General features: G+C 36.3%; 1 protein-coding gene across 6 annotated transcripts in view; it reads left to right on the plus strand.

Annotated features, from left to right (window-relative positions):
• The window catches only part of LOC124601449 (ribosome-releasing factor 2, mitochondrial), a 225,640-nt gene that overhangs the window by 192,625 nt on the left and 18,728 nt on the right, over positions 1-14,287 (plus strand). For all 6 annotated transcript variants that reach the window (XM_047136246.1, XM_047136248.1, XM_047136249.1 and 3 more), the window contains 2 exons: positions 4,707-4,802; positions 4,914-5,060. In XM_047136246.1, the coding sequence (XP_046992202.1) occupies positions 4,707-4,802; positions 4,914-5,060 (243 nt within the window). The remainder of the gene's footprint in view (positions 1-4,706; positions 4,803-4,913; positions 5,061-14,287) is intronic.

Raw genomic sequence — 14,287 nt, forward strand, 5'->3', positions numbered from 1 at the left:
GCAACTTTCTTTCTCATAATTGTTACATTCCATCCTGGATTTTCCATTATTTGATTTGTTAGTTATGAATTGTATATTAAAGTTTAAGAAATTGTGAAATGGTTGGAAGTTAATGTGATGGGATCCAGGTAAATTGAAATAACCAGAGATTATTAGCGCAATGTTGGGGCCTTATGTTGGGAAATCAGTCTGCCCCAACTAATTGGAATTGTTAAATAAGCTTTTGAGTGACACCAGCAGAATGGGGATTTGCACTTGTCATGAAGCACCACAATGCCCTGACTGAGCACTACACGCCATGCACCAAAGTTACTGCATTGATGGTTTCACCTCGGGCAAGAAACTCAACAAGCAGAAAACAATGCAAAAAATGGTGTTCAGAAGTGGCTGTCTTCACTGGCAGCGTCTTTCTGTGAAGAGGGCATAGAAAAGTTGGTTTCTTGCATTGATAATTGTTTGAAGAATGGTGGCAACCATGTGGAAAAATAGTTAGATACTCTTTCTTATAAAAATAAATTTTGGTTTGAAAAAATGTTTTGAGTTTTTTTTTCAAAATAGTACTTACTTTCCGGACATACCACATAGTTGAAGACAAGACAGGAGCTGTAATAATTTGACAGAGCACTGAAAAGTCTAAGTTTAAACAAGGCCTCTGAAGTAGACAGTATTCCCTCAGAATTATTGAGATTCTTGGGAGAGCCAGCTATGACAAAACCATTTGACCTGTTGTGCAAGATACGAGACAGAAAAAATACTATCAGGCTTTAGGAAGAGTGTAGTAGTTTCCTTTCCAAAGAAGTCAGATGCTGACAGGTGTGAATATCACCATGTTAAGATGAGCTTAATAAACCATGATGCAATATACTGACACAAATTATTTACAGAAATATTGAAAAGCTTGTGGAAGCCAACAGCAGGGAAGATCATTTTGGGTGCAGGAGAAATTCAGGAACACAAGAACACAGACTCTGTGATTTATCTTAGAAAAAGAAAGTCAAACATACATTTATAGCATTTGTAGATTTAGACAAAACGTTTCACAATGTTGACTGGGATGTACTTGAGGAAACTCTGAAAATAACAAGGATAAAATTCAGGGAACAAAAAGTTATATACAGCTTGTACAGAAACCAGACTGCACTTCTAAGAGTCAAAGAACATGAAAGGCAAGCAGTAGTTGAAAACGGAGAGAGCTAGGGTTGCAGTCTACTTTGGAGTCATTCTGTCTATACACTAAGCAGGCTGTGAAGGAGTCAAAGGAGAAATTTGGAAAAGGGACTGGAGTTTGGGAAGAAGAAATAAAAACTTTGTTGTTAGCTGATGGTGTAAGTCTGTCACAGATCTCTAAGGACTTGGATGAGCAGGCGAAAGGAATGGAAAATGTCTTGAAAAGAGATTATAAGATGCAAATCAATAGAAGTAAAACTAGGGTAATAGAATGTATTTGCAGTAAGTCAGGCAATACTGAGGGAATGACATTAGGAAATGAGACACTAAAAGTGATAGATAAGTTTTGCTATTTGGGCAGCAAAGTAGCTGATGATGGCTGACGTAGGAAGGGCATACAGTGCAGACTGGCTATAGCAAGGAAAGCATTTCTGAAAAAGAGGAATTTGTTAACATCATATATAAATTTAAATGTTATGAGGTTTTTTCAGATGTTCTGGAGTACAGAAACAAGGATGATAAGCAGTTCAGACAAGAAGAGAATAGAATTTTTTGAAAAGTGATGCTAAAGAAGTATGTTAAAGGTTAGATTGATAGATCAGGTAAAATATGGGGAAGTACTCAATTAAATTTGCAAGAAAGGAAATTTATGGCACAACTTCACTAACAGAAGGGCTGGGTTAACAGGACACATTCTGAGGCATCAACGAATTGTCAGTTTAGTGTTAGAGCGAAGTGCGGGAGGCAAAAAAAATGCTGGGAGACCAAGGTTTGAATACAGTACAGACGTTCAACTGGGTGTAGGTTGTATTATTTATTTGGAGATGAAGAAGCTTGTGCATGGTAGACTAGCCTGAAGGGCTGCATAAAACCGTCTTGAGACTGAAAACCACACCAATAACACTTGGCACTTGATACATACAGCGTATACACATTCAAAAATTGATGATCAATGTACTATCCTCTGCTCTCTGACCATCATTTAAATTTGAGGTGAAGTGTTTCTCAGCAAAAAGAAAAACACTGCATCACTCTCCTACATGCATGTATGATATAACTTCTTGATCCGATGAATGGCGGTATGAAACTGTAAGCAAATGAAGTTCCCGTTGGTTCAGGCTGTGGTGGATAATTTTTTCTGAGAACTGCAGATGTAATGACAGCTCTCACATAGTCCAGCATGCCTCTTGCCTGCATTTGCAAGTTGCAAATATGACAATATTCTTTATGTAGTGTATTGGATGAGATCAGTATCATTAATACATATTACCTACTACATATATTCACTTCTGCTTGCATTGCCTCACATACATGGTAGTATGCTTAATTTTATCTTGCTGTAGGATGGGCCAACCAGCTGTCTTGTCATGACCAGGCTAACAGTATCAACCTAGTTATTGATGCTAAAGAGTGTTCTAAACTTATATAAAAGCATGATACAGTGATCTTTCTCATAATAAGCAGCTTTGGTTTCACGTAATATTGTATGCCCTTCTATTCATATGGACTTTGTTTACTTACTTCTGTATCATGTCTCACAACAGAATTTCTTTTAAAATTTTCTAATACTGTGTGTTGTACAAGTGATTCTTCAAGTGACTTCACTCTTATAATAAAGGGGTAACTCCTATTGAGTGTAATGATTGCCACATCTTATACTGAGTATTCAAGAACAATATCATTGTCCTGGAGTGCTTATTGTAAATTAATTAGTGTTTTCTAAAGTACACTTATCACTTGCTCAGAAAGGAAAGTTTATAAGCAATATGTATTACCAGTTTTGGCTTATGGCAGTGAGACATGGATTTTAAAAGCAAAAACTTATTCAAAAACTGAAGATTGATCAGGATGCAATTGAGAGATGAATGTTGGGAATAACTAGGAGAGATGGGAAAACAAATAAATGGAGCATGAAACAAGACTGCAGTTATAGACATAATTCTAATGGTCATGAAAATGAAAGGGGTGTGTGTGGGACATGTAAACAGGTAAATGGCTGGTAGATGAATTAAGGAATTAGATTCCAATTAATAAGAAAAGATTGAAACACCAATCTAAAGAAATGTACATGCATGATATTATGATATTACAAAAAATGCAGCATATAGCTAGAACTTTTAAAATGTGGGAAAGTGAATAGAAAAAACATTCTCTCTCTCTCTCTCTCTCTCTCTCTCTCTCTCTGTTTGTGTGTGTGTGTGTGTGTGTGTGTGTGTGTGTGTGTGTGTGTTCATTTAGTTGATTCTGACTCTCCATGATGCCATGAACTAAAGCGCGCCAATTTATTGTGTCCTGTTCTCGCAAGCTTTCCAGGTTGGAATCCATCACTTCTGTGACACTGTTGATCCATCTCAACCTTTGCTGCCCTCTCCTCCTCATGCCTTTGATCTTCCCCAGCATTGATGTCTTTTCCAGTGAATCATATCTTCTCATAATGCATCTAAAGGAGGTCAGTTTTTGTTTTAGTATGAGACCTTCCAAGGATAATCAGGTTCTATTTGCTGCAGTACCAACCTATTCATTCTCTTTGTGGTCCATGGAACTCCAAAGAGTTCCCTCCAATAAGACAGTTTGAAGTTGTCTATTCTACCCATTCAGCCTTTCTTATGGTGCAGGTCTCATCTGTGTACCATGACCCTTATTATACAGCTCTTTGTTGTTGTGCTTCTACTCTTAAAAACATTGTCAAAGTTGGACATTGCCTTTCTACCAAGTAACAAGCAGCTCTTGATTTTGCAGCTACAGTTACCATCAGCAGAACTCTAAGAGCCAAGAAATTGAACACAGAAATTACCTCCATTTTTGCTCCTCCTTTTTTCCACGAGGTGATAGGTGTAGTTGCCATATTTTTCAATTTCTTGGCATTCAACATTATACCAGCCTTTACACTTCCTTCTTTCATCATCTGTAAGAGGATCTCTAACTCTTCTTCACCTTCTGCCATCAGTAAGGTATCATCTGCTTGTCTAAGTTTATTTATATGTATCCCAGCTATTTTAATTCTGGTTTCGTCTTTGTCTGTGAGATCTTATCTGGCAGCTGATGGCATATTCTGCATCAGATGATGAATTCCTTGGTTTTATAAACACTAAGTGTTTATGCTCTGTCTGCTAGCATAGTCTAGTAACAATACTGTGTCAGCTCCCACACTCGATCATCTGTCTGAATAAACAATAAAAATAGTCTAACACAGACATCTTAATCCAAAAATAAGATGCAAGTTCAAGAACTCTGATAGTTGATTGTATCTCAGTGGAGATATTATTGAGGAACTAATTGCAAATAACCCTTATATTTTTTCTTCTAGCCACACTTCCTGTTGCTATAAATCAACAACTAATTCATCTCTTATCTTCACTGTTTTTAGTTTTTTAAACACTTTGGTTTGTGTGTGTGTGTGTGTGTGTGTGTGTGTGTGTGTTAGAGTTTGTGTCATGAAAGCTGAAATGTGTATCCAAGCTTATATGTTTATCCAAGCTTATATGTTTACTTTCCCATTGTTCTGCTATAGTTTAATACATTCTGCAATTTTTATTTAGGTCATCAATATCCATATCATATTGCACTGGATTGAAATTGGAAAAGGAACATCTGAAACTTTTGTGTCTGCAGCCATGACTCAGTGCATCAAAAAGGTTAGAAGAATTTATTCCATCCTAATGCACACAAAATTTATATGTTATATTGACGAAATATTTATATCACATTTTCTGTTCATTATTTTGTTTCTTTTTCTTGTGTTTCAGATGTTGACAGAATCTGTTACTATTTTACTTGAACCTGTTATGAAGGTGGAAGTTGTAACAACAAATGAATTTATGTCAGTAATTCTAGCTGATCTTTCACGGAGGAGGCCATTAACGCAAGAAATTGAAGACAGGGGTTTGAATAGAGTAATTACAGAATCGATAATAGGACAGTTCAGCTGCAGGAGAGAAATGTTTCAGTAACATATCAGATGAAACCATGGACAGTGACTTAATATATGTGACTTGGTAAACCTTTGAATTTGGTAATGTTCTTTTCAGAAATTAAATGAGTGTTTTGAACAGATGCAAATACTTTATTATGAGATGATTTTATTAAATTTGTATTGTTAATATCTTCTTGGATCTTAAAAATCCTGCTGAGTTGTTGTTAAGGAATTGCCACATCTGTTTTATCTTCACTGCCAGCTTATGATTATGAATTGGTAGGTTTCATCTGATGACTGGGTGCTCAAACTTCTCTCCTGCTGTTACGATCATACTAGAGTTCACTTTCTCAGCAATAAATCTCTCTCTCTCTCTCTCTCTCTCTCTCTCTCTCTCTCTCTCTCTCTCCCTCCCTCCCCCCCCCCCCACCCTGCCTCCCTCCCTCCCTCAAAAACACACACACACACACACGCACACACTGACATCTCACTGATGCCTCAAAACATATTCTGTCAACTGGTCCCTTCTTTTAGTTAAGTTGAGGTGCTGATTTCACGTTAAACTCACTTCGGTTGTCTGATGTGTACGTTAGTTATATTAATTTTGTTAAAATTACTCAAAATTTGTGTTTCTTTAAACAATACCATCTGTTTCTGTTGTTCATAGTGCTGCTCCTTTGTCTGCTCCTACTCCTTTTGTTCACTCTTTCTCCTTCTTTGAACAGCACCAATAGACAAATACAGGATGCAATTATGATATCAGCAGCTTGAAGATTTCCATAACAAGACATTTATTTCATGTAAAGTTCTATGAGGAACTGTAGTACATAAATATTGCAATTAGTGATGTAGTTGTCACATGTGCAAATTTGTCATGATTATATAGCTTTGTGAGTTAACTATTTCCTAATAGTTGTAGTAGTAGTAGTAGTAGTAGTAGTAGTAGTTGTTGTTGTTGTTCACAAAATGAAAAAAATATAGTATCTTATGTCTATAATTTCAGTGAGTCACTGGTGGAATAGGCCAACTCTTACAAATACCTGGGTGTAACACATTGTGAGGATTAGAAATGGAATGATCACATAGATTCAGTTGTGGGTAAAGCAGGAGATAAACTTCAGTTTATTGGTAGAATACTGGGGAAGTGCAATCAGTCTACTAAAGAGATTGCTTACAGATCACTTGTGAGACACATCCTAGAATGTTGCTCAAGTGTGTGGGACCTGTACCAGATAGGGATATTGAACTATACAGAGAAGGGCTTCATGAATAGTCACAGGCTTGTCTGATCTGTAGTAAAGTGTCACAGGAATACTGAAATGGCAGACTCTTGAAAACAGATGTAAACTATCCCAAGAAAGTCTATTAACAAAGTTTCAAGAATCGGCTTTTAATGATAACTCTAGGGATATACTACAACCTCCTACCTATTGTTCACACAAAGATTGTGAGGATAAGATTAGAATAATTACTGCATGCACAGAGACATTCAAACAATCATTCCTCTCATGCTCCATAAGTGAATGGAACAGGAAGAAACACTAATAACTGGTACAATGGGATGTACCCTCTGCCATGCACCTCATTGTCATCGGCAGAGTATAGAGGTAGGTGTAGATGAGAGCATCATGGAGATGTTCAATCAACACCATTAGCAGATGCTGCAAGACATCAGGGTGTAGATGTAGTGTAATAACTTGAAGCAGCAAATAAACACGAAAGTTGGAAAACCAGAAAAAAGACAGCAACCAAATTCTGGAGAGATATCTGGAAAAATGAAAAGGTTTATAACAAATCTGATAGATTGAGTAAAAATTTGGAGAAGAAATTTTGTAAGAATGAAATTAACAGCTGAAGGTAACACCTGAACTGATTACAAAAAAGTTAAGGATTGGATATCTCCTGGCAGTGATCAACAGAATGGATTATGCTCAAATACCTGACCAGCCTCAAGTGGAAATGGCAAATCTGTTCAGTAAACTGTAAACAGGAAACATCAATGATTTGCTAGAAAATGATGATGTGTTTGCACAGAACTACATTTTATTTGGGCTCTCACACATACGTACAAGTACTGTTTACCCAAAATTCTCACAGAGTGGAGTATATGCACAAAGTATAAGCTGTCTGAGTCATCAACAGTGAGGAATAAAGGCAATTCACAAACAGGAGGTTATAATTAGGCAAGACTCCAGGCAGAAGGGTTATTGAGAAGGAATAAGGGTGAAAGGAAAGGACTGGAGAGGCCTACAAAAAGGGGTAGATTTCGGGAAAGACTCCTAGACACAGAGTCTTTCCTTCTCATCCTGTGCAGAAAGTCTCCCCTGACCCACAGTTCTGGGAGACTTTCCCAAAATCTACCCCTTTCCCTAGACCTCTCCAGTATTTAACTTCACCCCTCTTCCTTCTCTTTCTGCCTGAAAATGGAGCCACTGACTCTGAAAGCTTGCCTAATTATAATCTCCTTTTATGTGTGTATTCTGTTGCCGCTTGGTGAGTAGATTTTTTATTGATATTCTAGCTAGGCTGCTCATCATTGATGTGTAATAAACAGCAACTGTGAGAACTTTATTAATACAGGTGGGTTCCACTAATTAATTAACAATTTTAAAAATAATAATTATAATAAATATGTTCTGGTGTTGCATAAAAGATGCAGCAATAGTGAAATCACTTGGGAGTGTGCGTCTCAACTAGTTTAGCATAGTGATGCACACTCAAGGCAGTCAGGCTTATGATTTTTTTGTATACATTAAAAATTTGTAACATATAATAACGTATTATTTATTGGAAGTTGTGTGAACCTTGAAGTCATTCACCTCCTCTTCTCCTTTAAAGGCAATTTTACAGTGTCCAGCTTGCTCTGCTTAAATTTCCTACTTCTCCAAAGGATTACGGGTACCGGTGACACAGATAGATAGGTCAGGTGAAATAAGGAACTAACAAGTGACATTGACTGTGTACCATATGAATTAATATATTTCACTCTATTAGTGAACTAAACAGATATCCACATCCTCTATCATGGACGGGTAAAGACAGACAGTACAACATTAATGAAACAACCGATAGGAGTTTTTACAAAACATAAGAAAATTAATGTTCTTCATTTTTCTTGCTATCTCCATAGGCTTGATTGCTGTGGGCATACTGCATTGTAATCTTTGCCATAACCTACATAGGCTGATTAATGGATAACAATAAACAGAGAAAAATAAAACATATACCCATATAGGTAGACCAGCATAAGTCTGAATATAACTGTCCCCCTGCTCTATACTGGCATGGTCTATGATTGCCAGACAACATTATGCAGTAGTGGTGCCCTTTCTACGTACAATCATAACATATTAAAATTTATTTTCAGTTATAACTTATATTGTATCTGTGGCATGACAGGGATTTAAAATACCTTTATTGATGGACAAACTTATTTTAATGTATGCCCTTATTTGACAGTTTTATTTACATATTCTGAAAGTTTAATTTTCCAAGTCCATACCATGACAAAGGGCATGTTTAAAGTTAGACTCTGTGGCTCTAGTATTGTGGAGTAACCACTACATGCCTCTTGCAGGTCTAAATTCACATACGTTAAGCAATGTTTATTTCATGCATACCTCATTGGTGTAACATGGCTGGACAGTACAGTTTGTTTTCACAGTTTTTAGATAATGATGAATTTCATGCCATCAAGCTGTCCATAGAGCTGCTCCATAGGATAGTATGCGTAGGTGTGTGCATGACTGAGAGTTTCCAGTGCTGCAAGAGAAAGGCTCATCATTTCCAACCTATGGTACTGGAACCACATTGTGCATCACATATGTCAATGTCCAAGGTGAACCCATACATTCAGCATCACGTCAAAGATCTCATCAAACTTGAGAGAAGTCCATAAATTTTGTCACCTTATATGGTCCCTCATAGCAAAGTCTAGCATCCCTTGCTGATAGAAATGAACTGAAAGTGTTTGGGTTATTGTAAGCAGCTGCACCTTCACTCACTATTGCAAACATATATAAATGTAACCTTTTTTTATGGCATGTGCCAAGCATTTGATAAATGAAAAGTAACTCTTGATGTCTGATTTGTCAATACATAAATGGTTTCACATAACATATTCAAAATATGCATTCCAGTTTAATATGATATGATTTAATCTAGGCATACATACGCATATATCTACATGTTACTATCATATCGAGTACCTATATGGTACAATTTATGCGTATTCACATCTAGGCTCATTAAATATTTATAACTTGTGCAGGAACAACATTGCAGTACCACCATATGTCCTTTAAGATTTTACTTTCACCATTAGGACCCATATAACAACATCTTATGACACTTTAAATACACAATACTTGATATTTTCTTTGCCCATTCAAAGGCTGTTTGTCTCTTACAGGTGCGTCATGAGCATAATTTTTGAGTTCAGTGAATAGTATTAACTTACATAAAATAACAATTAAAATCCCCCCCCCCCAGTTTAAGGTTGAAAGGACAATATACATTTTTACAGTTTTATGATATGCATAAACCACTGTCCTCACATTTTGTCTGACTCACGCTCCCGTAAACCGAGATTGCTAACAAAAGAGAAGAAATCTTCATTACACATTAACCAACACAAGCAAACATAACTAAGCTTAGCCTTGCCTCTCTCAAGTCTACTAGAGAAGCCTCTACTGATCTAAAAGGGAAAGTGACAGGGAATTGAAAGAAGCATTTTTTTTCTCTGCTGCCAAAATCCATCATCTACACTCCGTAGAATAATTGAGTAGACTCTTTGTGCACACTTCTTCGTATCTTTGTGAAACTTACTTAGTGTTTGCTGAACTAATTGCAGAATTCTGACACTGAAGTGTCATATAAGTTATCAGTATTACTTGTTTGAAAGTATCTGTACTGAGTGTAATTCAATATCTTCAGGATAGCACCCTTGTGCATATAATATACTTAAATATGTCACTATGAAGTTTGTGTCAAGAAAATGTTGTAGAAGAATGTTCAGTCAAGTCATGATCCCATGTAACTACATCATAAATAGTCATATTTGGCATTCATCTCAATAGCTTGTGCTTTATAATCTGTGACCTGATGCCTTTTTGCCATGGTAGTGCTAGACCTAAATTTCATTTAACAACATTCTATGTAGTGTAATCACTCATTGCCATTGTCACATTCATACACACATCTTAATAATAACTTATAAGCTAAGAACGTAGTTGCTCTGTGGCTAACTAATGTATCATTTTTCTCCTCTTACACATATCATTTTAGTTTATGTACATGTATGTGTAAATTCATCAACAGCTTTTTAATTCTCAAAACCAATCCTCCTTTTATAAAAGAGATATTCAGTGTGTTCCTGTCATTTCCACTTATCTTTTCCAGTCCTTCCATATTCATTCTATGATTACACCTGCAATTAATAAGTGGTGTTGTAGATGGACACAACGTCATTATCTTTCTTACTTTGTTCGTAATGTGACCATAGTCCTTCAATTATTCTTTCTTTCATTGTTTATAGATACTTTCCTTATAATATTTTATTCATTGTGTATATAACTACCATGTAAATTTGTGTACACCGTAAATAGCAGTGCAGTGTGTAAATTGCTTTCTGTAGTAAGTCATTCTTTCTTCCTCTGTAAATTTTCTTTTATTTTAAACCTGCTTACTGTATTAGTTTGATCCTTATAGTGTAGACTCATTCATTTTTATAGTAATTAACTTATATTAAAACCTCCAGAATATAGTTTATTTGATGCCAAGTTTGCATTGCATTCGGCATGCTAAATGGTGTATTGGACTGAACTATTTCTGCATATGCACTGAGGTTGTTGACCTATGTGTTAGCTCCTACTACACCTGTGCATTCTCTCTCTCTCGTAATGTTACTTCACACATTTACATCTCTAGTGCATTGTCATGTTGTCTTTGGAAAATGTACGTATTGTGGAATGAATTGGCACCATTGCGATTGTGCTTGATTTTCAGACTTCTTATAGCCTTTCAACATTAAACAGAATCTTGAATTACTTTCACTTACCTAGCTTCCATTAGAACATACAAACAAATAAAATGAAAATTTTCTCTTAAAACTAAGCAAACAATTGTTATATACCTATTATATTGAAATATTTCAGTTGTTGTTGTACAGTGCTTCAAGTGAGGTTTGATCTTTGTCCAATCCTTTTAGTGTACAAATTCTCTTCAATCTTTGTGTGGATAAAATCCCTTGTCCTTTCCACTATTAGGGCAGGGTGATCTGTATGCAACTGGATGTGAAATTTCAGTAACTACAAATGGCCCAGTGTTCAAAAGCTGCCATTTACGATTGAGCTTCCCATATTTTGTAGATGTAGGGTGCGTCTGTAGTAATACATCTTATCCTACTTGAAACTGTACAGTGTGCCTAATCTTTTCTTATATGACTTTTTCCTCTATTCAGCCTTTTCCTCCAGATTAATCAAAGGCTGGTTTACTTTTTTTTCTCTGCTGTAGGTATCTAGGGCAATGGTTTTTCCCATTTGTCAACTTCTCTCCTTTTAAACAATTGAAAATCCAGGATGGAATATTACGAAAAGTATAGTTGCTACGCACCCTATAGCAGAGATACTGATTCACAGGTAGGCACAACAAGAAAAAACTGTCGGGAAATGAGCTTTCAGCCAACAAGGCCATCATCAAAGATCGAAAACACACACACACACACACACACACACACACACACACACACACACCTCTCACAAATATTACTGCAGTCTCTGGCTGGCATCAGCAGCCCCTCTGTTTAGTATAAACCAGTCTGTTGTAATTCTGTTTGTGATTTCCTTTGAAACCTCATTTGGACTTTTTGTTTCCTCTGCTACCATATTATTGTTGTTGTATGGGACATATAAGTGCCAACCATGCTGCATGTTGTCACTGTTGCCAGTTTCCTGTTGAATATTTTTCAGAGGCACACACTGCTTATTAATGTTTTGTGGTTGCGACAGCTCCTTGTCATATATTAGTTCGATCAAGTCAAGTACAGATAAGAAATACTCGCTATCATTTTCAAATATAGTGATCAGCTTATCCCTGATATTGGCAGGGACAGGTGACTTTTCAGTATTTTCAGTATGTCCACATGGAAAACTGGGTTTGTCCAATACCTGGTTTTGTACAAGTATTTTTAAAAATACTCCCTCAGTCCCTCATGTTTACTACTGAATGGTGATGGGCTGAAAACGTCTCGATGCAGCCTCTATTGGTTGGCTGTGGACCAATATTTGCCCAAGAAAGCTGGTTCAAATTGCTCATAGGTATGGCTTCTCCCAGCCATATCTTTTGCTCACAATAAAACATCACCATGTGTATACCCCACAACAAACTAGATCTTCTGTGCTTCTTTCCAGTTCCAGCGTAACGCATTGCAAAAAGCTCTGATAAACATTGTGGGGTTCATTCTCTTACTCCCTGTTGAAAAAATCGGAAATTGACAACGACGGAGCAGACCCTCGTCTGCTAATAAAGTAGACAAACGTGCAGTATTGTCATGTTGCCTGTGTGGCACTGCTCAAATACCTCTGATTAGACTCTTGGATATATTTGTGCAACCGATATTGACATTGGTGATGCCTGTTACATTTTATAATTCCTTTCTTCTCCATTTAAAGTGTTGGTAACAAATGGTTGATAAGTATTACTACTATCTGTCCTGTCCAACTGCACCTGAGTGCCTGCTATTGGAATCTGTCTTGTGACATTTGCAACATTAGTTAGACTGCTCTGCAACTTCTCTTTTGCTGCCTTTAAGGTTAGCTCAGTCCTAGCAGACAATTTGTTTTCTGTTTTCTTGACTGCCTCTTCAACTGCTTCAACATAAATCTTATGCTGTTGTATGGCCTTCTGTGCAAGGTTTGTACCCTTATCTAGGCATTTGCACTTTGACTCTGTCCTTTAAATTCTTTACCTCCTTTTCGATTTTTTCATGTGCTTTCTTTATGAACATAGTGCCTTAATCTAAACTGCTCTATTTTACTGACAGCTCCTGTACTTCTTGCAATAAATCTTTATATAAAGATTGCAACTCATTAACCTAACTCTAAAGTTTAGCAAATTTCTTACTGAGCCTGTTGCATCTGAGTCTGCACATCACTCACAATCTTTAGTTTACATGCCATTTTCTCTTGCACCTCATCTATAGATGACACTTTTTGATCTATGTTGTTTATCTCCTTAGACAAATCAATGAATAATTCCACCTTTGATTTCTTCCCCATATCTGCAAGTTTGCTTGTTGAATCATTAGAAAGGCCATTGTGTGGATTTTGACCTGAATTATTGAACCTCTATGTTAGGAAAACCATAAATGTTTGCTTTTGTTCATTTTTAAAATCACAAAATTTTTTGTCAAGTTTTTTAGTTTGTTATGTAGAAAAATTGTTAAATACATTCTTCATCAGGTCAGTGAGGCCTTTATATATGTCCTGCATTGAAAGCCTTGATGACACATTAGCACCTTGTGTACCTATTGTGTCTTGTTTCATCAAATTTGAAACAAATTTTCGTGACATGGAGAAATTGAAATTTATTGATTCTGCACTAGTGTGTCTTTCGCAGGCTTTGTACAACAAAATGGTTCTTTGTGAGATTTGGGGATTAGTCTTGTCTATAGTGAGCCTGGTAGCATCATAAGGTAAGACATTATTATCAGCAGCATAAATTGAATTTGAGTAATATTCTCGGATCTCATCAATATGATTGATATTTTTGGTGCCACTATCATTTGTCGTCGCACCAACTGTGGTGACATTTTGAATCTCTACACTATTTTCATAGTTGGCACAACCTTTTTAACTGGTTCCATTTTGCAAATCTTTTTTTAAAATAATAAATGTGAAATGGAACTGAATTTTAATCTTAAAACTGATTGTGAGAATTTTCCTGATCAGTACATGAGGTACTCTACACCATTATTGCAGCTAATTGATGCTGATTACAGTTTATGTATCAACATTCCAAAAATCAGAATAATTTTAACTCAAATCTCTAATGCTTTTTTTAAAAAATGCTTCAGAAATTTGATTGGGTAGGTTAAGGAACTCGTATTACTTTTGATCGAGGCTTTACCTAGTGCAGCCATGCAAGCTATAAGTTGGAGTTCTTTCCTACCTGATGGACAATCTTCTTAAATGTTGCTGGTACAATTCC

The sequence above is a fragment of the Schistocerca americana genome, chromosome 1, assembly GCF_021461395.2.
Source record: "Schistocerca americana isolate TAMUIC-IGC-003095 chromosome 1, iqSchAmer2.1, whole genome shotgun sequence".
NCBI classification, from domain to species: Eukaryota; Metazoa; Arthropoda; class Insecta; order Orthoptera; family Acrididae; genus Schistocerca; species Schistocerca americana.